The sequence below is a fragment of the Aedes aegypti genome, chromosome 3 (genome assembly GCF_002204515.2).
Source record: "Aedes aegypti strain LVP_AGWG chromosome 3, AaegL5.0 Primary Assembly, whole genome shotgun sequence".
Classification (NCBI taxonomy): domain Eukaryota; kingdom Metazoa; phylum Arthropoda; class Insecta; order Diptera; family Culicidae; genus Aedes; species Aedes aegypti.
The window spans coordinates 81461595-81488792 of NC_035109.1; the positions used below are offsets into that span (position 1 = coordinate 81461595).

The 27198-nt window shown below is 37.4% G+C and overlaps 1 protein-coding gene across 4 annotated transcripts; it reads left to right on the forward strand.

The window, feature by feature from the left end:
• The first annotated feature begins 1935 nt into the window (after positions 1 to 1935).
• On the forward strand, positions 1936 to 25789 carry LOC5577994 (ninjurin-2). 4 transcript variants are annotated; one of them, XM_021852069.1, is made up of 3 exons: positions 1936 to 2336; positions 14162 to 14338; positions 14487 to 15393. In XM_021852069.1, exons 1-3 carry the CDS (start codon positions 2286 to 2288, stop codon positions 14670 to 14672), a joined length of 414 nt encoding a protein of 137 aa, XP_021707761.1. In that variant the 5' UTR covers positions 1936 to 2285; the 3' UTR covers positions 14673 to 15393. The 4 variants fall into 4 exon arrangements, with proteins under 4 accessions (XP_021707761.1, XP_021707759.1, XP_021707762.1 ...); XM_021852067.1 differs by lacking the exon at positions 14487 to 15393 and adding an exon at positions 24666 to 25789 and having other exon boundaries at positions 1941 to 2336; XM_021852070.1 differs by lacking the exon at positions 14487 to 15393 and adding an exon at positions 25023 to 25789 and having other exon boundaries at positions 1945 to 2336.
• Positions 25790 to 27198: the final 1409 nt, after the last annotated feature.

Genomic DNA, 27198 nt, shown 5'->3' on the forward strand with positions numbered 1-27198 from the left:
GATTCACGGCAGGATATATGTCACATATTAAAATTTGTAACAAATACTAAAGCGGCACTCCTTTCCCCAATAAATAATATTGTGTGATTTTAAGTACCGTAAAACGAGAAACTTTGATAGTTTTTTCGAAGAAAACTTGAATATTTTTGCATGCTGTTTCAAAGATTTACAGTTTATATTTTTAAAACAAGTACTGGCATCCTATCTATCGATTTCAGTCGATAAATTGGCAAAATATTCATTTTGAATGGATATATAATTTTTCATATAATCGAAAGTTAATGGAGTATGATTCGAACAAAATTGAATGAATAACGAACATTTGTAGGGCATTGCATACCTCTAGGCGTTTAACGTTATATGGAAATTTCTGACTTAGATTACAAAAATGGTCCCAGTTTGTGAATATGCTTTTCGCTAAGATATTTGAGACCGTATTCAAGTTCTATGATAACTAGGCTATCAAAGATAAGTGGCCAACTATTCAAAACTACATGAAATAGTGATCGTAGAACAGATTGTTTGTAAGCGTTTTGAAAATGCTAAAATTGTGTAAATTTTTTAAATTCGTATAAAAAGCCTAAAATAATCTTGATTAAGATGAAAACGGCTCTTACATGAAGTGTCATACTAATATTTTTTAGTTTTGCATAAGTTTTGCTTAACTGATTAACAGAAATTATGATATTTCATTTAGTATGCGGTGTGTTACGCACTATCAAAGTTACCCGCATTATCAAAGTTACCCTGTTTTACGGTACCTTATTCCCTCGAATGTATATGAATGTAATTGATAATGGTGAATTTTGAAACATGTTGAAAAAGTGCAACATTTGGCCCAACTCTAGTAAAAAGATTAAACTAAGAATGTCGTCTGGCCTTGCCTATTTATAGAGTAATTTCTTAGAATAGAGTAACATAGTACAGTACCCGTTCGATGTTGCCACAGTTCGTTTTAGGCACAATTAGATTTTGGCAACTTTACCGTGTCATGATAATCTCAATGTTTCTATGAGTCTTTTTGAGATTTCGTATAACAAATTGAAATATATTAATTGACTAAGGCCCTCTGATCGCCCGGGCGTGTTAGCATTACCTCCACACTGTGACAGATCCTGGTTTTCAGGTAAATGTTCCATGAGCACATCTACATTTATAAATTTAGAGTTTTATTTGCCATAGTTGCCATTTTCGCATTCGTATATCGTATGGCAGACACACGATGATATTCTATGCCTAGGGAAATAATGAAAATTTTCTTTACTAAAAGATCCTGAAACGACCGGGAATCGAACCCAGGCACCTTCAGCATAGCTTTGCTTTGTAGCAGAGGACTTTACCACTAGGCTGAGCAGAAATTTCACCAGATTGAAAAAGAGTCAGAAAAAAGGATGGATAATGATAATTGACAATTTCTGATTTATATGTGACTCAATGTATTTCATTAAACTAACAGACTTTGAACAGTGTTCAAGGATTTGCTCCTTCGGTCGAATCTATGACAAAAGGTCGAAAGACAAAAGGTCGAAAGGACATAGTGAGTAGTAACTGGAGTTTAAAGTTCAATATCCTGTTTTGCATAATTCCACATTCCCAGACAATTATGTGGCACTTCGGCCTGACCTGGCTTGATTGCAATCACGCACAACGACATTGCACTGCAGCTGGACTTGCATGTTCAGTGCACTCATCGTACGATAACGTAATCGGCATGAATGAAAGCTCGCGAAAGGATTCGTTCCCTAGAACAGGTTTGCTTCATATGGGAAACACGACAAAAGACAACGGACTCCATATGGAGAGCACGCGCTGCTGTTGCACTACCAAGTTCACTTGCAACACCGTTTTTGTTTTACGACTAACGGTTGCTAGTCAACCGTTAAGGAGGCAACCCCCCATGTGTTTAGTATAGGTGCTATTCTAGGTTCGTAGACTTCGCTTTGAGCCTGCCAGGACACTAGGTTGTCTACTGTGAAAGGCGCTGGATTGGTTCGCAATCGATATCTCGCGTCATGATAGAATCATTTGCCTAATGGCAGGAATGCGAGGCACATTCCTTGCCAGGATTCGTTGCAAACTGCAAGAATAGAACAAAGGAAGTGTTGGAAGTATAAAAAGCGTTACGTTGATCCCGGAGGGGTTACAGTTTCCTAGCAGACTCTCGTAAGTTCCGCGATACTTGTCTCGCTTTCTGTGTGAAGTGCGTAAGAAGAGGTATCTCGGTCAACCGAAAAATTGCGCTTTTTCTGTGGAATATTCTAAGCCAGTGGTCAACCATAGTCGAAATGGCTTCGATCCTGCCAGCAGCAATCACCGGTGGCGAAAGCGACCGAGTGGTAAGTAATCTCACCTGGCGGAGCTTCTAATTACCAGCAATCAATGCCCGCGACCAGCCCGTGTGAAATGTACGGCTGGCGATATCAATAATGGAATACGACAATTAGTTGACACAGTGTTTTTCCGAGAGGCTATGAAGAACTGAGGCAATTTACTTTCACCATAGGCCATTGATTGGGAGCATACATCATAATGCATCCTCGTTTGTGGTTGAAAAATCGATAAGTAATAAACAGCCTTCTATCCAAGCCGTTATTAGGCGATCGACATTTGTGTAAGAACAGACAAAGCTAGAACATACCTTGTAATTGTGCGAAAAAGTTTGATCAACAGTTAGTTGAACTCTCTGAACTGAATGGAATGGTGAAACAATTACCAATTAAAATTAGTGCGTATAAATAGCTGAGAATATGTATCCGAATGGAAAAGATAAACCGGTGAGAAGTTGTTTGAATTTTTATGAATGAAATTCGTTTGAAACATCTCTTCTCTACTATCCTGTTTTATGAGCTTGCTTCCCCAATCTAGCGTTCTATTAGCTCTCTCACTCTTTCCATTTTACTATCGTTTGTGATAGGCACGATGATACTTCATGCCCAAAGAAGTGAAGGAAATTTCCATTACGAAAAGTTTCTGGAACGTTCAGGAATCTACCTCGATATATTCAGTATGGCTTTGCTATAGAAGAGACTGTGTAGACTTGATGCCAGCCTATTTTCTCGAAAACTGAACCAGTTTTATTCTAAGTAATTTTATGCAATATTTCGTCTACACGAAATACAAGCCAGAGCTCAGAGTTGGAAATCCATCAGATGGTATAAAGAGTAATGTTTTAGACAATTTTTGACAACTCAAATGAAATTCAAAAAAGATCTTTGGGCTTAGAGAAATCTCAAAAAAAATTACAAATATTTTCATAAATCATTCCAAATTTTCTAAAGTTTAGGATTTAAATCAGAAAAATCAAACGTAAAACATGAAGTTCTCATATTTTAGATGTTTTCATGTTCTTTATGATTTGATTCGAAAGATATAGATTGGGAACACTCGATCCCTCGACTGATATACAGACATTATTTATGTGGTGCAATACAATTCTATTTGGAACCTTTCTTAGTATTTGTAATAGTAATTGTAATATCCCTGAAAATAAAATATGTTAGGCTGATACAAATATTAATTTTCTTTTATGTCACCCCCCCCCCCCCCTTCAAAAATCCGAAAATTTTGAAGGGGAGAAAAAAAAAGTTTTTTCAATTTACAAAGTAAAAAACAAGTTAAACAATGATTCAGAGGACGATTAAAAACAGTTTAACAACTTTTTTTTTCAGTTTCATTTTTTGTTCCTTATTTATTTTTATCCCCCCCCCTTATACCTTCCAAGTGGTCTCGGACATAAAAGAAATTTAATATTTGTATCAGCCTTATAGAAAAAAAAAATACTTCGCTTGGCTGCAAATAATATAGTAAAAACAAAAGATCAAGTCATCCCCAGCTCAAAAACAGTGTTTACTTTAAAGTTTTCTTTTTTTTTTTCGATTTTAACTACCATCACATTAGTACCGTAATTAGGGGCATAGGGCAAACGCTCCCTTAGTGGAGGTAGTGTGTTTTGGCATGTTTCGCGCTAATAAATGATTATGTGATATTTTTGTATTATGTACGATGCAAAAATGATACAAGTAATCGAATAATATTCATGAAATTTAACCGTAAAACTATTTAAAACAATTATTTTGCTTAATTTTTTTGCTCCTTTGCACCTATAGTGGTGCATCAGTACCCATAGTGGAGGGTCCCATAAGAAATCAATGGTTTGCGCCACTAAAGGAACCATCCTTAAAATATACCTCCACTAAAGGAACAGTGTTCCTATAATTGGTGCAAGGCTTTTTGCAGGGAAATTTCAAATGAATCGTGATTTTTATACATTTGAATGATAGAAGGATTTGAGATCTATCGAATGATACGTTCAAATCATATATTTCATGATCTTAACACCGTGTTTTAGCAGTTTTCCCTTAGGTGCACCACTAATGGTACACTTGCCCTAGTGGATCAGCGGGGGAAGTTTTCCATACAGACAGTCAAGAATGCTATAATTAAACTTCAATTATCACAATTTTAGTGATGTCGCATTAACTGTTAGCTACTCTTGATTTTATTAAGGTGAAGATGAATCGAAGCCAAAGTTCAAATTTTCAAGAGCACGGATCTGGAGAACCAAACACCCGTTTGAGCTGAAAAGTTTATCGATTGGTCACCACCAGCTAGTGACCAATCGATTAACTTTTCAGCTTAAACGGACGTTTGGTTCTCCAGCTCCGTGCTCTTGAAAATTTGAGGTTTGGCTTCGATTCATCTTCACCTTAAATTTGGTTTGACATTCAATAATTGTACAATGGAGTTTTCTAGAAGAGTTTAATGAATTGAACCCTTCCATCTGCAAACAATTAATCGACTATTCGCAGGGCTTACTTAGACACCATTTAAATCAGGCCTGCCCAACCTTTTTGAACCACGGGACACATTTTGAGATGCGTAAATATTTGCATGAAATCTTACAAAAGTCTGTAAATAAAGTTCATGAAATCTGACAAAAATAATTGAATGAAACAAATTTCATTTGGAGAATCGGAAAACAGATAATTTCTCCTGAGCATCCTGCTGGATATTGTGAGATTACCTTTAAAGTTATGTAATAATCTAGTTAAGATGAATCTACCCCACAAATTTTGGACTTTGATAGAATAATGCCTTGGACTTAAAAAAAAATACTCCGCATTTTGTCAGACTCCGACCTAGTATTATTAGAATGATCCGAAAATCTTGATCAGATTGTCCAGGATTTTATAAGAATTGTGCACAGAATTCCTTAAGAATCCCAGATTATGACACAATCTTACAAAGGGTCTTACAGTAACCTAGTCCAAGATTTTAGAAAATTACGTATTGAATTCTTTGAATTCTAGAATAGAAGCTTATAGAATCGGATGAAGATTCTGTGAGAATCTTGCCCATGTTACCCGTGGAAGTCGTGTCCTGGATTCCTCAAACATCCAGCCCAAGATTTTGTGAAGAATCTGTAAAAAAATCTGTCTTGTTTTCTTATAATCCTGCCAAGGATTCTTCGTGAAAATTTCATAGTATTCTGTGAGACTATTAGACTAAAATTCAGTGAAATTATGTTTAAAAAATTAGACAGAATTTTGGAAATGAGTTTTATTAAGGCTTCATTTATTGAATGTTGAAGGAAGACATGTTAGAAGCATTGTTGTTTATCTTATACAGTTATCTCTCCCTTACTCGATATTCGGTGTCTCGATATCGAGTTAGAGAACCATAGTAAAAGTTGGTTTTCATGGCTAACTCGATGGTCCCTTCAATATCGAGTAAAAAAACGCCCAGAAATCGAAATTGAGAACTTTAATCATTCTTAAAATCAAGTACTTAAAGAGATTCGAAAAGAGAAATAAATTTGAATAATTATTGAGCTAAAATATTAGCCTGAAATCAAATTGAAAACTAAAACAATTAGTCTAGGTATGTTCTAACTTAGGGTTGCTAAATAGTCTACGGACCAAATATGAGAAGAACCTTCGAAAACTCCGCGGGCCGCACAAAATGAGGTCACAGGCCGTACGTTGGGCAGCCCTGATTTAAATGAACTGTTTCATAAGAAACAATAATATGAATGTTTTCGTTGCAATTTTGTGTGGTTTTCTAGGTTACTTTTCAGGTCAACCTTTAAAACTATCATCGAGAAACGTCTTGGGCACTCACATAGTTTTTATTATGTGCGAAAAAAAAAGTGTTGAATTTATCCTAACGTTTAAGAAACCGTCATCGAAACTTCAAAAGTTTCTAGTTAAAATTGAAATTTGTTCGCTAAAAAAACGTTCACTGTATTTTGATTGGATAATAGCATACAGTGAACGCATTCTCATTTAAGCTTAGTTAATTTTGAACGAAAAAACTGCTTTTTTGAAAATTCTGAAATTTATTAAGGATCCTGCCCTCCTTGGAAAGCCTTCAAAAGCTTACGCACAAACTGGAAACTTACAAATGCATATTTTCGCATCAGCATATATACTATTAGTGAACTAAACACCGTGCCCAAGCGGGGCGTTTTACCCCGAATAAAAATACAAACTCAGTTAAGCACGCATTTTTTAAATATTGATTAATAAACTCCAGAAGAACTAAGATAAATGGCTGTTTCTTCTATTTAATAGAAAACATGTTTGTACATCCGATCATAATTAGAAAAGAGCATAAAAGAATGTTTTCCACATCTGAAATTGCTGTTTTCTTTATCATGGGTAAATTACCGCCAGTCTCCCTAAAATTGAGCCATCTGATCAAACGCCCTGATATATATGCAAATAGGGTTGTGCTCAGATAGCGCGTTTTACCCCGCATAGAAACAAAAATGCAAACCAGCACGCAATTTTTTGAAAATTGATTTATTGAATCCTTTTGGCTGTTTATACTATTTTATAGAAAACATGAGTGTCTATCAGATCATGATTAAAAAAAGAGCTTATAAAAAATAATATATATTGAAGCACAAATTGCTTCATTCCTTAACATGGGCATTATGCCCCCAGTTCACCTACTTGAGAGCCTGTGCAGAAATCTCGTCAAAACGAAATTAAGAAAAAGGAATCACATCTCACCAGTCTCCTCTAATAATTGGAAGTAGCCTGAATCACTATGAGGGAAATTGAAAATCTAACAGAAACGTGATCAGAATCACAGTGTGGGCTACCAATTGGCTACAAAGCTGACTAGGATCAGTCAGTAGACTAAATCTGTAGTTGAAGGATTCCTCGTCATTTTTTGCATAGTCAGTTTGTAGCAGATGAACTTGCTGTTCAGTGCATTGAGAAGGCAAATAAACAACTCTGAGAGTAAGTTTAACAAGCTATGTTTCAACAAAAACAAACAAAATTTCGAAAATTTTGGTTTCTAATGACTCAAAGAGTTAAACACTGCCTTTGCAAAAGGTTTGGTTCACCCTCATAAAAGCATACAAAAATGTCTGTCCATATCTCTGAGATAACACGTCTAATTAAAACTCACTATATCTCATTCAAAAGGCAATATTACTTCGTAGCAGACGTGGGTATTTTGACAAAGCAGTTTTTTTTATTCCTAATTTTCTAATCATACTGAAGGGTAAACTCAAACTTTTACAGGATGACTGGAATGACTGTTTTAATGGTTTCGAATAGTTTTCAGATTTTCCGCTAAAATCTTGCAAAGATTACGGTTCTAATACCGTGCCGGTTTAAAATGTTGGTCAATCCAATGCTGAAAAAAATAGCCATGCTTTTTCAGTGTAGCTTTCGAAAAATGTCACTACTTCTAGTAAAAATTTAGTGAACAAAATTCAAAAAATGTTGCAGCACCACCACATTAGAGGTGAATAGAGACATAGTAGACGGGTTCACAATGCGTACCACTTCTAGTACTGCATTTGATCCCTAGGTACTGCAAAAGGTACCCAAGTTTGACAGATAGCAGTACACTTTTCACGACATTCTAGATTCTGCTCTATTACCTTACATGCCATAACATTTTGGGCAACTGCAAGAAACATTGAGGTCTTTATTTCGTCTTTGACCACATGCTCCGTTGAGGTGTTTGTTATAATTTACAAACACGTTTGAATCACTGCTGAGTTATGATCCAGGTTTCAAACATGTTTCAATAGTAGCTGCGATATGTATTTTATTAATTATTAAAATATTCAAGCTTGCTTTTTCTATAGCTTCAACATTTTTTAGATCACTTTTGTTGAAGTAAACTAATTAAAATTCTAGAGAAAGGCGTTTCCGACGATTGCCATATTTTGTTTTCTTTTTGATTATGATTATTTGGACTGGGAAACAAATACTTTATTTCACTATTGGTCTCTTCAGTTGATTTTTAGTAGTTACTTGAGAGACCTCTTAAATGACCTTGAACAACATTCAGTTTAGTGATGATAAGAGAAACATTTGCGGAACACTTTACTTCCTCACTTGGATTCTAGAGATTGCTTTGATGTGCTGCTCGAAAAGTTTGTTAAAAGCATCGAGCTGATTGCTCAATTCAATGCAATTTTCAACATTATCCATTTCATCATTCCAAAGGAAATCCGCATCTTACACGTGATCCAATCGATACTGATATCTGTTCGCGAAAAATATCCAATCAAATATTTTACCATTATACCAGCTAATCAAATACTGGCCGTAGAAAAAGTTCGTAGCCTGCATAAAATAATCATCTACCCACTATTTACAGAAGGACGGAAGGACGTCTCGTATTTCTTCAATTTCGAACCACGTGCTACACAGCTCACGTCATCTCAGCGGGGCAGATTATGAATTATATATCGTCCACAGTCCACAGTCAACACCGTGCAAGTTCTCTCGATTCGGTGATAAACTCCAGGATGAGTTTTGCCTCAGCTGTGCCGAAAAGCTTGAAAATGCACCGATGCGTGGATGATGATTTTCCCGCAAACGATGCACACCCCATATTGAAAACGGGAAGGAAAAAAATGAATGTCACCTCCTAATAACATAGTTTCGAATTACTTCTGACGACAAATAAATGTTGCCTCGGGCACATCGTGTCCCTTCCATCATCCCCTTCAAATAAATGTAGGTAGGCTACCTTTTTTTCATTCTAGCTTTTTACACCGCGAATCGAGATGGTCTATTGTACCACCGGGATTCAAATGTGATGTTTTGATCATGTTTAGCTTGATTTTTGTCACATGGTGTAATGAAATTGTGTGCCACGGATTTGCACATGCTAGCGCGCGTAAAATGTAAGATACGGGAAAGGGGTTGCTCAGTTGGAATGGACTGTGAAACTCCTCTATGACGATATAACTGGAACTACCTTATGAGTGTTTTTACATGAATGAAACTTTGATTATGTATTATTTGCTATTTAACATGACATTTCATATAGAAATTTAGCTAATTTGACTAATATAAAGACAATAGGGACAACATGGGTCATTCACTTAGGAAAATGTTGCTTATCTTAATTATTACAAAAACGTATTACTATCTGTATGTTACATTGATTTTCCAAAAGTTTTTTTTTTTTCATGCATTACTTCGAAGATTTCTTCAGGGATTATATAACTGATTTATCAAGAATTCGTTAAGGATACCTTCAACAATCCAAGTAAAATATTACTCTAGATTCCTCAAAATATTCTGTCAGAAATTTCTCAAGGAAAACCATAATTACCCAGGATTTTTTCCACTGATTCTCGTGTGGACTTTTCTAGGATTCCTTCTCGAAATACCTCCAGAGACTCTTACAAAGATTTTTTCCAAGTATTCCTGCTGGGATTCTACCAGAACTTCCTCCAAGATGAGATTAAGCGAACTCCCTACAGCGAATTCTCCAAGGATTGCACTAGCGGTTTTTGCCAGAAATCATTACTTGGACTTTTCTCAGGAATTTCTTCAAGGATTCCTCAGGGAAACTTTTCCGAGAATTATTGTAGAGATAACTTCAAATGACTCCTACAAAGGTTCCCCCAGAGATTCTTCAGGCGTTTTTTTCTGGTATTCCTCCAAAAACTCATCCAAAGACTCTCTCAGGATTCCTCCAGGAAAATTTCAGAAATTCCTATAGGGATTCCTCAAGAGTTTCCTTCAGGAACTCTTCCAGGGATACCTCCAGGAAAAACGTTACATGAATTATTCTAAGGATTTTTCCACAGAATCTCCTTGAAATTTCTCTAGAGATTCATACTGGGCCTTCCAAAAAACCCCCGAGCTTTTCTCTAGAAGTTCCTACAGAGAATCATGAATTCTTTCAAGGATTCCATAAAAAAAGAAGGAAAATTCCTCCAGGGTTTCCACCGCCATTTTTTTTAAAGATTCATGTTGGAGTTTCTGGAGAAATCCTAGGAAACATCTCTGGAGGAATCCATGGAGAGATTTTCCTGAAGGAATTTTTGTAGATTTTCCCAATGTAATCCCTGGAGAAATTCTTAGGTAAATGTCTGATAAAACCCTGCAGGAATTCATGAAAGCCTCTCCGGAGGAATTGTTGAAGGAATCCCGGAAGATTTTTTTTGGTGAACTTCCCGGGAAATCCCAGGAGGATTATCAGGAGAAATTATTGGAGTAAGACATGTAGCAATTTTTCTTGTGGTAGCTCTGGAAGAATTCCTAGAGGGAGTTCTTGAGGAATCCCTTGAAGAATTCGTAAATTGAAGAACATCTGGAGGAACTCCCGGTTGAATCCTTGGAGCAATGCGTGGAGGAATTCTGGAAATAATATTCGGAATAATTTCTGGACGAATCTCGAGAGAACTACTTGGGGTTATCTGTACGTGTCCGTGGAGGAACCCTCGCAAGAAATTCTAGAGAAAACACGAGAGAAATGTTTTGAGTGATTTTTGTACAGATTGTCCTAGTGTCACTCCTGGAGTAATTCCTGAAGAAAGCCTTGAAGTTATATCTGCAAGTATCCTAGATGAATCCTTGAAGAAGTCTCTGAAAGATTTTCTAGACGAATCTCTGAAGGAATAACAGAAGAAATCGCTTGTAAAATCCCTGGAGAAATTCCGGAGTATTCCTGGAAGAATTATTCTCGAACCAGATCCTGAAGGTATGCTTGGAGAAATTTCTGGAAGAATCCCAGTAATGATTGTACTGGAGGGATCTATTAAGGATTCACTGGAGACATTCCTGCAGTAACTCTTTGCTAAATCTCTAAAGGAATCAATTGCTGAAAGGTATTTCTGCAGACCCGGTCTAAATTGTCTTATGGCGAACAAAAGTTATTTTTGGGGCATATCTGACCCTAGTGGAATCCCTGTTGAAATCTCTGTATAGAGAAATGATTGTAGGTATTTCATATGTAGAGGTATTTCAAGAGAGTGAGAGTGAGAAGTATAAGAGGTATTTCAAAACAACATCCATGAGTAATCCCTAAAGAAACTGGTTGAGAAGTATCGGAATCAATTCCACAGGAAGGAATTCCAGCAAGGATCTCCGATGAAGCTTCTGGACCCTTGAAGAATTCTTGAGAATAGGAGTAATTGATAGAATAACTGTAAAAAAATTCCTTATCATTTCCTAGCGGCAACTGTATACGAAGTTTGTAAAGGATTTATGGAATATTTACTTAGGAAACTACTTTAGTAGAATATTATTGAGTATTCCCTGGATGAAATTTTGGAGCGAATACCTGGCGGAACTTCATGACGAATCTTTGAAAGAATTCATTGATAAAACCTGCAAGATTTTATGAAGAAAATCTGTAAGATATTTCTTCAAGCATCATGTGAGAATCCGCTGAAGGAATTGAATGAAAGAAGCTCTGAAGAACTCACTGGAAGTATTTCAGCAGCTCCTACTCGAGAAACGTTCACAATTCTTGAAGAAACGGTGACCCGTACTCCGGTAGGAATCTCTGGAGCCTATAATACTCACACCAAGATAAAGTTTCTACAATATGTTTCTTTTTTGATATTCAGATGCCAGAAGTTACGAAAGGAATTTCTTTCTATGATGTTAGAAGATTTTTTTATGCTTCTGCAAGAAGTTCTCATGAAAATTATATTAAATAATAACATGTTTCTCAGTACTTAAATTTGGAATTCCGTTGGATCTTTAGGAATTCGTCCAAGGATTTCAAAAACAAAAACTCTATCGTATTTTAATTTGTGAATTTATGTGCTGGAATTAGAAACGCTCTTGGTGGTTGATGTAAAACTGTGGGAAGCATTCAATAAAACACTTCAGTTCGTTTGAATCTCGCCAGAGACTTCAATAAGACTTTCATCACTGCTGCTAGAAAGCGTTATGCCAAACACCGTGGAACGATTTTCAACAGATCCAGTAAATTTTTTTGCTTCGCGGATGATATGGCTCCAGAAAAAAAAGATTCACTCCCGTATCAAATGTAGCATGTATAATACGCTTGTAAGACCGGTAGTCCTTTACGGCGAAATGTGGACCATGCCTGTAGATCTGCACGCTTTTAAGGTTTTCGAACGCCAGGTACTATATAATTGTAATAAACGCTTTTCCACCTTTTCCGCGCTCCACTGTACCAACGTAATCTCGGCATCGATGCGTGATGAACGAAAGCCAAACAGAAACCACCTCCTGATCTGGAGATCAGACGATACGCGCAAGTGACACAAAAATTCCCAACTCACACAATAGCGCAAGGGGGAATCTATAATCACTTCGGTAATTGTATTACGAGGCCGGGCCTTACAAGGAGGGAGAGCTTGACGAAACAGTTATTACAAGTAGGTGCCGAGTGGAAAACTCTCAGGAAGAAACAGTTTACCCATAAACCCTTCCAAAATACGCATGACGCGAATTCGATTCGAAGAGGCAACATCAAACGGACCGATGCACAGTGGCCGCAGTCCACACAAATGTTTGCAAAAAGTACGAATCTTATTAAAAATAGATATAATTCATTGATAAAACATAATTTTTGAAAGTCATTTGATAGAAATGATTGCTTAAACCAATCAATCATTTTTTTTTAAGAAGTTCTAAGTTACACACTTATTGATATTTTTAAATGTCAAATTTGTCAAACACGATTCAAAACTTCTTCAAAACAAAGTATGAGACCGGTTTAGCTTAATTTGGTTGAGAACAGTATTTCGATTGAACAACGTCTAAGAAATTTTAAAAATTCAAGATTTAATTTTTGCAGACATTTCTGTATGTAGTTCACATGATGTAAATCGAAATGTATACCAATCGATCTAAAACTTCGTGGAATAGTTGTTCAATACTGAAGATTGCCAGAATATATCAGAGCAAAAATTCACATCATTGTTTGAATTTTGGCAAACTTCGGGCCACTGTGCGCTATGTGTGTCATAAGATTACTACGCGCTACTGTGAAACGAGGGGAACTTTATCGAAATCGTTAGCGTGCAATTTTTGCGTTTTGGTCGTCACCCTAGTGCATACATTCGCTTATAATCCCGTCCGTGCTATTATTGTCACATCAAATTCGTTCTGACAATGTGTCAAAGCCCGGCCGGCCGTATTTGCCGAAGGGATATTGCTGGCTACTCTTTTAATTGGCTGCCGCATAAGTTATGCTCGATTTCTTAATGAAATTAGCATTAAATCTGCCTCGGTATATGTGCCGAAACGATAGGGAAAGGATCCACGCTGGAAGACGATTAGAAAGTTATAAATTGCTAGATTTGTGATTTGTTATTGCAAATTTATAGAGGCTCAAAAATTGCAAATGCTGATATTTTTATATTCGTTTATAAATATAGTTTCAAACATTACATGCATTTCATATATATAGGCATCTACCTGATGGTTTCAAATGATGAACTTGTTTTTATGTGGAAATATTATAAGTTGAGCTTTGGAAGCATTAGTAGATATCAAAAATATCCAAACTTTTTTGCAATCTACTACAGATGACACGCAGGCTTCGTCCTTTGGCGGAGAGGCCTGTGTCATCCGCAAACAAGGATTTTTGACATCCCTGAGGTAACTCAGGTAAGTCAGATGTGAAAATATTGTATAATATTGGTCCCAGAATGCTGCCATGAGGAACACCAATTCTTACAGGAGGACAAAGAAGTTTGGATCCAGGTTTCAAATAAGTTTCAGTAATAACTGCTATATGTTTGTTTTGGCTGTTAGAAAATTGAACAGTTCGTTCTCTTTACCATTCAGAGAACGAGCATTTCCAATTCAGAATGTTTTATTACTTATTTGGATCTATTAGAGAAACGTAATTCAATCATAGTTTTTTTTGTGAATCCACTCCTAACTCAATTATTTTCCAACAGCTCAAGTCGATGGACGCCAACCGGTATGCGACGAAAAAGACGATCGCACAGGGCATGCTGGATATTGCTCTGCTGACGGCCAACGCTTCGCAGCTCAAGTACATCCTGCAGGTCGGCGAGAAGCACGAGTTCTACACCCTGATGCTCACCCTGATCAGTATCTCCATCATCCTACAGGTGAGTCCCGAACCGCTAAAATGTCACCGCTTCCCCATCTTATATGTATGTGCGTGCACTTTACTAACCGTTCAATGGGTTTCTCCTCCTCCCCCTCTTAACACGACCATGTAAAACTAATGTCGTTCCCACCCCTCCAACGCCAAAGGTTACGATGGGTGTCCTGAACCTTTCGCTCAGTTTGCTGCGTGACTGTCGATTGCATCTTCCGGAGTACCATCTATCAGCCAATGTGATAAATTATATAGTAACCGGCGGTGCCTTTATGGTTACCATGCTCAACCTGATGATATCGGCTTTCGATCCGATGGTTTTGAAATATGTGCTAGATTGAATTGATTTATGGGAGTGGTTGTGTGGTGTGATTGGCTTTAACTGAATTCGGTTTGGTTTTTTCAATTATGATTTTTGCTTTTTAACGCCAAGAAAGCTATGTCAGATGTTTAGTACAAATAGAGACACGTTACGGTTTTGCTACTCTTTGTCAAAACTCGATTACTTTCAAAGGACATTTTTTGGCGCTCGATAACGATAACTGCATTGTAACTCCAAAAGTTGAAAAAAAAACTCCCGGGATTTTCTCAGATAAACCTTCATAAATTCTGTTCCAGAGCTATTATTTCAGAAAGATATTCAAGATTTCATCCAGAGATCCCTCCTAAAATATCTGTACTAAGTATTTCCGATTCTTCTCTCAGAGATAGCTGCAGAAATTGCGTAGTGGAAATCTCAAAGGCTTGATTTGGAAGTTCTTCAAGATGTCTTAAAATACTTTTTTTTTTTCAAGAAAACCTGCAGCTAATTACGCAGGAATTGTTCCAAAAAATTTCTACAGCGATATTTTTTATTAATTCAAGCCTAGATTCAAGCTTAACTACAGGAACATAACAAAAACTTCTTCAAATATAGCGAATACTTCAATGTTTTACTCAAGAAAAATCATCCTAAATTTTCTACAGGATTTCCAGTGCTTATTACTTAACTCCATAACTCGTTAATGAAGGGACCATCGAGTTAGGGAGACATCGAGTTATAGTACACTAAACCAGCGCAAATGCAATCCAAGGGGACCATCAAGGTAGCCAGAAAAATCAAATTTTACTATGGTTCTCTAACTTCTTATCGAGGTACGAAATATCTAGTAAGGGAGAGTTGACTGTATTTCTTTAAGATCCTTGAATTATGATCGATATGTAGACCATGTTAAATTCTGGGTAGGGTAAAATATTAGGTTTTCTTAAAATATGTCGCAGCCTTAAGGTTTGAGTAGATACTCAATATTTTATATGATTTTATATTCAAACATTGTGCGAGTCTGTCCATTTGCAAAAATAAGTTCCATGAGATATTCGAAAATTCTCAATAGGACTTTTCTACCTTTGAGAATTTAGGAATACAGAAACGGGGACCCCAGAATCGGCATATTTTTCTAAAAAAAAATACCAGATGTTTCAAATTCAGAAAAAAGGAACTACACCCGAATCTGTTTTTGCACGGATTTTTTTACACGGCCGTGCAAAAAAAAGTTTCCATACATTTTTTTTCGCCAAAACCTTATTTTTTCATGAAACGTCGAGAAATGGTGTTACTTTTTTTGCACAATTTTTGAAATTTTGAACTGATTTTTTTTGCTTGGTACGCATCCCCCGTGCAAAAACAGAATCGGGTGTACTATAAATCGATTTGTTTAAAGCAGAGCTGCCCAACGTACGGCCCGCGGGCCACATCCGGCCCGCGACGTCTTTTTTTGCGGCCCGCGGAGGTTTTGAAGATTCTTCTCATATTTTACCCGTTGAATATTCTACCAACCCGAAATTAGAACATACTAAGCATATTTAATTGACAATTAGTTTTCAAACTAATATTCTAGCTATTCATTATTTAAATTGTTTTGTTTTTTTAAGCTTCTACATATTTCATTTTATGAATGATTTAAATTCTAAATCTCTAATTCTGGGTGTTTCAACCATGACTTCCTTCGACATTTATTCTTGACAGTATTATAAGCAAGGGTGGCATTTTACAAAATCTTGAACAGGATTTTTTAAGAATTCTGGACATGGCTTTTACGGATAAAGCTAAGTATGCTGTATCGCTAAAGAAAAGACTGAATCAGGCAACAAATTTCCTACAGATAGTCCCATTTGAAATGACATTTCTTCTCAAGTGCGTATTGGGATCAAAGAAATGTGATTTTCTTGACCATTTCATGTAAATAATTTCCCACGTATCGAGATTGGCAATTACTTTTCTTGTCAGCAGCAAATAAGACCTTAACATTCGCAAGATACTCACAGATTTTTTTACCAGGATTTTTAACAAATTCAATACACAATTTTCTAGAATCCAACGTAATGCTATGTAACCTTTTGCCCAGAACACGAAACGAATTTATAGTAATATTTTGAGCTGGTTTCTTTTGAAATTCTTTTCAGCATTTTCAATGTTTTTTAGGTAGTATTTCAAAACAATTTTTGAGTGAGATTTTGAAGGAATCCTAGGCACGATTCTTGTAGAATCTTGGACATTCTTACCATTTTTTTTATAAAAGTTTGATCAGGATTCTAGCACATTCTTATTCATGCTAATAATATTAGGTCGGATTCTAACAGAATTCGGAATACGATTTAAAAAAAATCCTGAGTATTATTCTCACAGAATCAAAATTTGTGGTGCAGATTCTTCAAAATATTCTGGACCTGATTATCATATAATTTTGAGAGGGACTCTTTTTTTTTCGATTTTTTTAAATAAAATTTACTCCATTCACTGATTTTTGTCAGATTTTTGAACATCACTTACTGACTTTTGTTAGGGTGGCATTTTACAAAATCTTGAACAGGATTTTTTAAGAATTCTGGACATGTCTTTTACGGATAAAGCTAAGTATGCTGTATCGCTAAAGAAAAGACTGAATCAGGCAACAAATTTCCTACAGATAGTCCCATTTGAAATGACATTTCTTCTCAAGTGCGTATTGGGATCAAAGAAATGTGATTTTCTTGACCATTTCATGTAAATAATTTCCCACGTATCGAGATTGGCAATTACTTTTCTTGTCAGCAGCAAATAAGACCTTAACATTCGCAAGATACTCACAGATTTTTTTTACCAGGATTCCAAAGCCAGGATTTTTAACGAATTCAATACACAATTTTCTAGAATCCAACGTAATGCTATGTAACCTTTTGCACAGAACACTAAACGAATTTATAGTAATATTTTGAGCTGGTTTCTTTTGAAATTCTTTTCAGCATTTTCAATGTTTTTTAGGTAGTATTTCAAAACAATTTTTGAGTGAGATTCTGAAGGAATCCTAGGCACGATTCTTGTAGAATCTTGGACATTCTTACTATTTTTTAATTAAAAGTTTGATCAGGATTCTAGCACATTCTTATTCATGCTAATAATATTAGGTCGGATTCTAACAGAATTCGGAATACGATTTAAAAAAAAATCCTGAGTATTATTCTCACAGAATTAAAATTTGTGGTGCAGATTCTTCAAAATATTCTGGACCTGATTATCATATAATATTGAGAGGGATTCTTTTTTTTCGATTTCTTTAAATAAAATTTACTCCATTCACTGATTTTTGTCAGATTTTTTGAACATCACTTACTGACTTTTGTTAGACTTCATGGGAAAATTTGTGCGTTTAAAAATGTGGCCCGCGACACAAAATTATTTCTGCGATTTGGCCCGCGGTTCAAAAAGGTTGGGCAGGCCTGGTTTAAAGTCTTCTATTTATGTCTTAAAGATCCGAATGACTTGGGGATTTTGCGTAGAACTGAACAAAATGTAATTCAATTTTGGTTGGATTCCAACACTTAAGAAAAAAAAATAAAGAAAGTTTTGTCCATTGTTTGTGTGTTTCAAAATTAGTTCTCAAATTCCCGGATTTTTCCCAGATGCATAAAAAATCAATGATATGATGATCCTTCGACTTGAAATTTTCCATATATTTGATAGAAATTGATTATATTTTATTTTTCTTTCAAAACATTTGTTTTCAAGCTTTGGATTTTGATTTGCTCCTCATAAGAATTTTATGCTGCTTGATGGCAGAATAAAAAAAAGATTGTGAAATATTGTAATTTTTTCCAATACCATTGAAATAACATAAATATTGGATTGAATAGAATAGAAGATTAATTATGTATTTGAATCCACTTATTATAGGGTTTTGTAAATTCTGCAGTTGCTCGCTAGATTTAACCTTGTCACTTTTGATCACGTTTGATGTACACTTCGCCGACAAATTTCCACTGGAGTTGTTCATATCTGACAATTCGCAAGGGATACGGAAAACAAAATACACACGAAATTTGAGTTTTTTTTTAGTTTAAACCAGCAAAAACATGTAAAAATTGAGTAACCATGTATTTGTGGCCTAAATTCTAGCGTTTAATGCTTAAATTGGAACAGGGCCTTAGGTCCCTATTATTAAAAACATTTGCATATTTCAGAAGAGAAAGTTTGCTTTCAATATTTTTAAATCAGGCCTTCGATTTTTTAGATACTCAATTATCAATTCAAATCGTTTGTCAAAAATCACTTTTATCTTTCTGATCCTCTGCAGAAAGTATTTGGCATGACGAAGATAACCTTCGTGTATTTAAGTCAACTGGGCGAAACTACGGAGTATACAAAATTGTTGGCATAATTTCACAAAAAAATTAAGCTCAATTGCTGGTTGCGAGTTTGTAACTCACAAACAACAGTACACTCTTGATCAAATCGCTTTTCAGATTATACCAGTGTTGTAGGCAGATGCCTTGCTACAATAGATGGTAGAACCTGTAACATAGTTTGTAATTCACTGTTGTATAACCCCTCGTTATGGTAACTTCCTTATGGAGCACACACACATATACACTTCCTTGTTATGTACCTTGAGAGAAACCGTCAAATAAAGCAGTATGTTCAAGACACGCGTCCGAGTTACACCTCATTCTTACATGGTGTCAGAATAAGTGGAAACGAACGCGGAAATCGCAAACGGTGTCGTGATAGTTTACGGGAATATTTGAGAAAGTGATTCGATCGTTATGATGATGGATCAAAAAGCTATGTTGGTGCAAGGAGCATCAATTAAGCCCCCAAAGCCGCTCGTGATTGAAGAAAATATGGCGGCAAAGTGGAAGCTTTGGTGGCGTCAGTTCCACTGGTATTCGGTGGCAACGGAGCTTTCGCTGAAACCAACACAAACACAAGCAGCTACCTTTCTAAGCCGCATCGGTGAAGACTGTGTGCGAGTGTTGGATACATTCGGGCTGTCCGATGCCCAGGAGAGTGATATAGATGTGTTAAGGGGACACGGGAGACCGTGTTATTTTCCCTATCTTTCGTCTCACTCTAACAATAATCATCAAAACTTTGTGGAAGCAAATCTCGAGTTTTAGTGAACCGATGAAACTGAAAATTTATCGGGTTGTGCACTACATATATAGAATCATAGTGATACATTTTCGCATCGATATATGGAGTGGTTCTTGAGATTTGCTTCTTGGAATGGATAGGGTGATTATGATGACGTCCCGTGCGGCCTTAAAAGCCAAATTTGATGCCTACTTCGTTCCCAAGTCGTGCCTTACGTATGAACGATACGTGTACGGAAAAATTGTGCAACACGAAGGAGAACAATTCGATGCCTTTTTGACGCGAGTGCGAGAGCAAGCAAAAAAATGCTCGTTCAGTGTTCTTCATGATTCGTTGGTTAAAGACCGCTTGATTTCCGGAATGGTACACGCGAAATTAGTTCCGCAGTTGCTCGACGACACATTCGATTTGCAAAAAACCATTGATGTGATCCGGAATTATGAACTCTCGCTGAAGCAGTCTCAAGAAATGAGAAAACCATCCGTCGTAGAAGTGGATTCAGTGTTTAAGCAGAGTGGTTCAAAAGCTAATCGCATTATGAAAAGTGAGATGATTCAGTGCAACCGGTGTGGCAGAGAGCACAAAAGAGGTGCCTGCCCAGCATACGGCAAAAAGTGCTTCAAGTGCAATCAAATGGGGCATTTCGCCGAACGCTGTTTCGGAGCAGCCGCCAGTGGTGGCACGAAGAATAAGGCGATCAAATCAGTGAGCTGTGAGGAAGAGAGTGAACTATCGGTCGAGGAGCTGTTCATTGGAAGTGTTTGTGATGACGATGACAGTGTCGAAGAAGCATGGTACGAAGAAGTGAAAATAAAAAACAAAAAGCTTTTGTTGAAACTTGATAGTGGGGCGGCTTGCAACGTGATACCACTCAAGATTTTCCGTGGACTGAACGAAGAGTTACTGCCATCGAAAACCAAGCGGCTGGTCTCCTACAGTAACCACAAAGTGAGCGTGGCGGGCGAAGCCAAATTACCAGTTGTCGTGAGAGGGAAAACATTCGAAGCAGTTTTCAAAGTAGTGGATGGGGAAGTCGCACCTATTCTCGGTCGAAAGACCAGTGTTCGTCTGAATCTCATTGCTAGAGTCGATCAGTTAAGTATGGATCAGTCATTATTCCATGGTCTTGGCTGTGTGAAAGGGTTCGTGTATGATATTGATCTGGTTGAAAATCCAACGTTTGCTACATATCCACCACGACGAATCCCTCATTCACTACGAGATGCTGTTAAGGAAGAGCTCGATTCGATGGAAAAAATGGGTGTCATTCAGCCGATTAGCGAGCCAACGCCGGTCACAAATGCATTGGTCATCGTAAGACAAAAAGGTAAGCTGCGTATATGTATCGACCCGTCTCAAGTGAACCGAAACCTCCTCCGTCGTACTCATCCCCTGTCAACAATAGAAGAAATATCTGCACGGATTTGTAAATCAAAATTTTTTACAATACTTGACATGAAAAAAGGTTTCTGGCAAATTCCGGTATCGGAGCGATCAATGAAATATCTTGCCTTTTCCACTCCTTGGGGCCGATATACTTGCAAAAGACTTCCTTTTGGACTTGCCTCGGCTCCGGAAGTTTTCCAAAAGTTAATGAACACGTTATTGGCGGGACTAGTAGGTGTGGAAAGCTCGATGGACGATATACTAATACATGCTGAAACGGAGGAAAAATTAAGGGAATTGACAAACATCGTTTTGAAAAGAATCGAATCCGCTGGTCTCAAGCTTAATAAGGAGAAATGTCTCTTCAATCAAACTTCGGTCAAATTTTTGGGGCACATAGTGACACAGCAGGGCTTACAGGCAGACCCAGAAAAACTGAAGGCAATTCAGCAATTAAAGCGGCCGACCAATAGACTAGAATTGCAGCGTGTACTTGGAACAGTAAACTACTTGGGGAAATTCATTGAACATTTGTCAGCTTTAACAGAACCGTTGAGAAAACTGTTAGTCAAGGATGTCGAATGGTTTTGGGACCAGGAACAGGAGGATGCTTTTTCGAAAATAAAGTGCTTGATGACTTCGCCCCCTGTTTTGAGCTTCTACGATGTCAACGAAGCGGTAACTCTCTCAGTGGATGCTAGTTCGAAAGCTTTTGGTGCAGTTCTGATGCAAAAGGGAAAACCAGTAGCGTATGCATCTAAATCTTTAACGCCGGCTCAAGAGAATTATCCCCAAATCGAGAAGGAAGCCGCTGCAATCCGCTTCGCGTGTAATAAGTTCCACGAGTATGTCTATGGCAAGGACCTCACAATAGAAACGGATCATAAACCGCTTGAGTCGATTTACAAAAAGTCGTTAGATAGGGCTCCTCCTCGTCTTAAACGAATTTTGCTAGATGTTGTTCAATATGGCCCGAAAGTCCAGTACAAGAAAGGGAAGGATATTCCGTTGGCCGATATTCTCAGTCGGGATGTTGCCAACAATGATGATCCAGAGAAAGCAGACGAATTAGAGGTTCATATCGTGCTCCAAATGTCGAAACCTGCTAAACTGGAATTGGAGAACGAATGTGCTAGGGATCCAGAAATTCAATTGCTAATGGGAACAGTTATGTCTGGTTGGCCAGATGATAGACGTAAGCTACCACTTGAGTTACGTCCTTATTGGAACTACCGAGATGAACTATCATGTTATGAAGGTTTGGTTTTCAAATCTCATCAGGTTGTTGTCCCGAAGACGCTGAGACAAAAGATGCTGAGTATCATTCATTCGGGACATACTGGAATTCAAGGCTGTATCAATAGAGCAAAGCAACAATTATTTTGGATAGGGATGGCGACAGAAATAAAGATAATGGTGGAATCATGCGCTATTTGCCAAAAGCATCAGAAATCGAACCAAAAGCATACAATCATCAATAATGAAGTACCCACCTTGCCCTTCGAGATAGTTGGATCTGATTTGTTCCATTTCCATGGACAGGACTACATATTGATTGCGGACAGCTATTCAGGATTCTTCGATTTCGAACCCCTTAAGGACACATCTAGCAGGTCGGTAGTGGCGATTCTAAAACGATGGTTTGCTTGTCATGGAATTCCCCGAATACTGTATACAGATAACGGTCCCCAATATGCATCAAGAGAGTTTGCTAATTTTAGTAAACAGTGGTCGTTTGATCACGTAACTTCTAGTCCCCACTTTCCAAGAAGTAATGGACTTTCGGAACGATTCGTCCAAACTGCGAAAACGATATTGAAAAAGTGTTCAGAAGATGACTCCGATATACAATTGGCGCTGTTGTTATCTAGAAACACACCTAGAGACAATGAGCTAGCATCATCAAGTCAGCGTCTAATGGGTCGCCGATTGCGAACACCTTTGCCGATTACTCAGAAATCTTTGAAGCCAGAACTTGTCGGTAATACTACAGATGCATTAGCAGCCAAGCGAATAAAACAGAAAGAGTACGCTGATAAAGGAGGTAGAGAGGCTACGGAGTTCACTGAGACGCAGCAAGTTATGGTGCAGAATCCGAAATCGAAGACTTGGGAAGAAGGCGAAATCAACAAGAAGCTGGAACCACCAAGATCTTATCTCGTAAAACTTGCAGATGGTCAGATTGTACGCAGGAATGCCCGTGATCTGAAGAACAATCGCTGGTCATCATGTTCCAACCAAGCATCGAACGACGATACAATTATCTACATGGATACTGTTCCTGTACAACGTTCATCAGAAGACGTTCGAGATATCCCAACATCGATTGATCAACACGAAAGGTTCAACGGGAGCCACGTCGGAGGTGACTTCGAAACATGCACACGAAGTGGTCGTGTGATTCGCCCAAGAAGAGATGATGACTTCGAATACTATTGATGTTCTTCGAAAGGGGAGATGTAACATAGTTTGTAATTGACTGTTGTATAACCCCTCGTTATGGTAACTTCCTTATGGAGCACACACACATATACACTTCCTTGTTATGTACCTTGAGAGAAACCGTCAAATAAAGCAGTATGTTCAAGACACGCGTCCGAGTTACACCTCATTCTTACAGAACCTAATAATCATCAATAATCAATTCCACAAAAGAGTAAAGCTCAATTACGGGTCTAAAAAATATTAGGAACTATGCGTCAGGCATGGCCCATATCTGGTCCCTGGAAAAAAATCTTGATCTGATAAATCTTTAGTTGAATCCAGATCCAAGGATTGATTTTTTTTACAGAAGTCACCTAGATCTCTCAAGAGTTTCCGCCGGAATCCTTTCAGCTCAGCTTTCCCCCTACCACTACGAATCTGATAAGGAGTTCAAGAAAAACAGTCAAGGATATCAAAAACAGTCAAGACATCGGTATAAATTGCATTGTATGGGATCAAAAAAATCGAGCCAATCTACTATGACTAATATTTTTTATATATATAGAACGGAAAAATCACCTAAAATACCGTTGGAAAGCTTGGAAACAGTAAAATTTTTCAGTATACGTAACTCAAAACTGACGAATATGTCACTTATACCCCTTTGCGTTTTTGCCCCTCAATTAATATCAGAAACTCAGATATTCCTTTATAAATCTATCCAAATTCTCCGATGCTTGGAGTACTTCTAAGATTGTAATTAAAAAAAATCAGAGTTACCACACAAACGCTGTTGATTAGGTGGAAGGTAGTAAAAAATGGTCGTTTTGCATGGAATTGGTGAATAATGCCTTTTAGATCGTTCGCCAACCTTCCGAATCGCTCCACCCCCGTTGGAGATTGTCGATTTACCCTTGGCAAATATGACCAAATTTATGCGTCTTTTATATACTTCATGTTTTCAGCTTTCCGGTCTGGCATTGAAGGTCATTCTCAAATTAATTACTTCTCTGGAAAACGGATCATTCGGGGAAATGGGTTTCAGGGTGATCGGATAATTGAGAACGCATTCGGGGAGCTTAGTAGGAGAAATCAATAGTCGTGTTTTCTAAATTACTCTTTTTCCACTTTGCAGCTCGTTGTAGGAATCCTGTTCGTGGTGATTGGAAGCTTAAACATTAATCGTAAAAACGAACAGACGGCCGCAATCGTCCTCAATGACGTTATAGTTGTATTAATATTTATCATTTCACTAATGAACGTAATAATATCTGGTTTCGGCATTGAACATTCATCGCAACCATTGCGGCTATTGGACCGCACCAGATACGATTCCATACCCTCGTCCACCGCCAGCGGCACTAACAGTGGTTTCAGTCATAGTCCCGCAAATCCTCTGGCCCCAATCCTAATGTCACCACCAGTGCCTCAAATGTCCCCAGTTCCGATACCACCTGCACATCTTCTAACACCCTAACACCCCCATTTGCAGGTCTCGGCAGCCCTGTTGGCCGTCATACTAACACTGGTTAACTTTCACAAGGGTGAAGTTCAGCAACGGGTCGCCAACATCCTCAATCATTTCTCGTTGGCCTTCGTGGTTACGGCCCTCTTCTGTGACATAATCAAGATGAACTTCGGGCTGGATCCGGCAGTTCCGTACATCCACAACTGAAAATTGACCGCACAATGTTTCGACTCACGTGCACCTATTATTATTTCCGTACATCAGATCGCCCAAGGTGTTGCCTGTATCGTGCTGGCCAACTTCGACATCAACAAAGAGCAGAACCACAGACTGGCCAACCTGGTCCAGAACCTTTCGCTGGGGTTGAACCTGTCAACCGTGGTGGTTAACATCATGATCAACGGCCTCGAGGTGAAACAGATGAACGATCAGGGACCTGGGCTGTCCGACGGGTTGAGTATCAAGGAGGAGTAGGGCCGAGGAATGTGGCGGGAACCGAAAGTTAGTGATGCTGGTGGTGGTCAGGAAGGGAAAAGTGTGCAATCTGACATGGCTTTCGAATAGTTTTTGTTTCTGTTGCTTTTGCTATTCACAATCAGATGATCTCAGTTGAACCCAAATCTATAACCAAAGAAACCAAATATTATTAAGTTGTGGAACGTTTCATGTTTGCAATTACCTTTTTAAGATGCTTAAGTTGAATGTAACGAATAGATTTAAACAATCGAAATTACAAACATATACTGAGTTGAAATCATAATAGAACAATAAAAGTATACGACATCATTCTACAACTAAATAAGCTTTATTTAAATATCACTGCCGACTTCCAATTTATCAGACGTAACAAGAATTCAAATATATAACTACAGAGTACCCGTCAAGAGATTCGTTTGTTAAAAAATGGATATTAGTTCGCAACAAATTAAACCCTTTTTACGTTTGCATAATATTTTAATTGTTTTTCGATATTTATGAATAGTTTTTTCTCTATTTTGATCGTTGGTCACTTGGTTTAAAGATATCCCGATGCTCGTTCGCAATATAAAATTTCTACGACCGTCATTTTGCTTGCAGACAAATAATAAAAAATGAGGATTATACATTGTCATGGATTTGAGTAAATTTTTTATTTCTTTTCGATATATAGTTCTCATAAAATGATCCTAGTTTTTGAATCTATGTCGAATTTGATTATCACCTAGTTTTCACCTGCCGTAATCTAACTGAAATTTTTGGCTCATTTGTAATATATCTGTAAAAATACAGAGAATGTGGTGTGGTAGACATTACATTTTGATCTTCAAGAATCCTGTGCCCATTTTCGGATGTTCATACAAACTATGCCAAAATCGTAAAACCGCTTAATGAGTTAAGTGTGGTCTTTTAATCCCGTTTCATGCTCTTGTGGGTAGAGCGACAAAATCAGAATCAATTGTATGCGATTCGCGTTGTGCGAGTGCGTAAAGGCATTCGTTTTCAGTCAAAAATGGATTACAAGTATGGACAAAAACCCTTTTTCCTGTTACATATAATTTTAATATATGTGAGCAATTCTGGCTGAAACCAGGCAGCCATCGGACCCGTTAAAATTCCCATTTTATGTCACTGATCGTTAGTATATGCTAAAACTAAAGAGTGGCCGTTTCGGTTTTCTTAAATTGGTGGACCCCTCGTACGCCAGCTAGCTAAACAATTTGCGAAAAAGCCCATATTTCTTATAAATCTTAGGTTTTTCTTCACGTGATGTGTCTCATATTTCCCTTGGAAAACATAGCAAACTTAGTGGCGACATATAGAGGAAAGATATAGCTTTCAATTTTAACTAAAGAAAATTGGCAGCCATTTTGCATTTGGCCACCATTTTGAATTTTCTGCGATCCTTATCAGAAAGCTGAGAAAATACTGAGTAAGATAAGCTTCAAAAACTAGGTGAGCAATGGTATTTACCCTTTGAAATGAACGATTTTCTAAATCATGTTCTACGATTTTAACGTATATGACGAGTGCAATCAATACAAACATCATTTTTTGTACAACAAAGAAACAAGTTTCCAATCGTTGGTGTTTCATTCGAGTTTTACTTGACTATCAAGTAAATATATGAATAAATATGTAAATGTAAATATGAATATCAAGTAAAGAGTATCAATATAGTAGTTTACGGAACAAGTTGCAGAATGATGATTTTTACAGCACG

Bases quoted from the DNA above. Each gene is read 5' to 3' on its own strand.
- LOC5577994 (XM_021852067.1), top strand. From the start codon at position 2,286: ATGGCTTCGATCCTGCCAGCAGCAATCACCGGTGGCGAAAGCGACCGA. The intron at 2,337-14,161 runs GTAAGTAATCTC...ATTTTCCAACAG, and splicing joins GTGGCGAAAGCGACCGAGTG to CTCAAGTCGATGGACGCCAA. The intron at 14,339-24,665 runs GTGAGTCCCGAA...TCCACTTTGCAG, and splicing joins GTATCTCCATCATCCTACAG to CTCGTTGTAGGAATCCTGTT.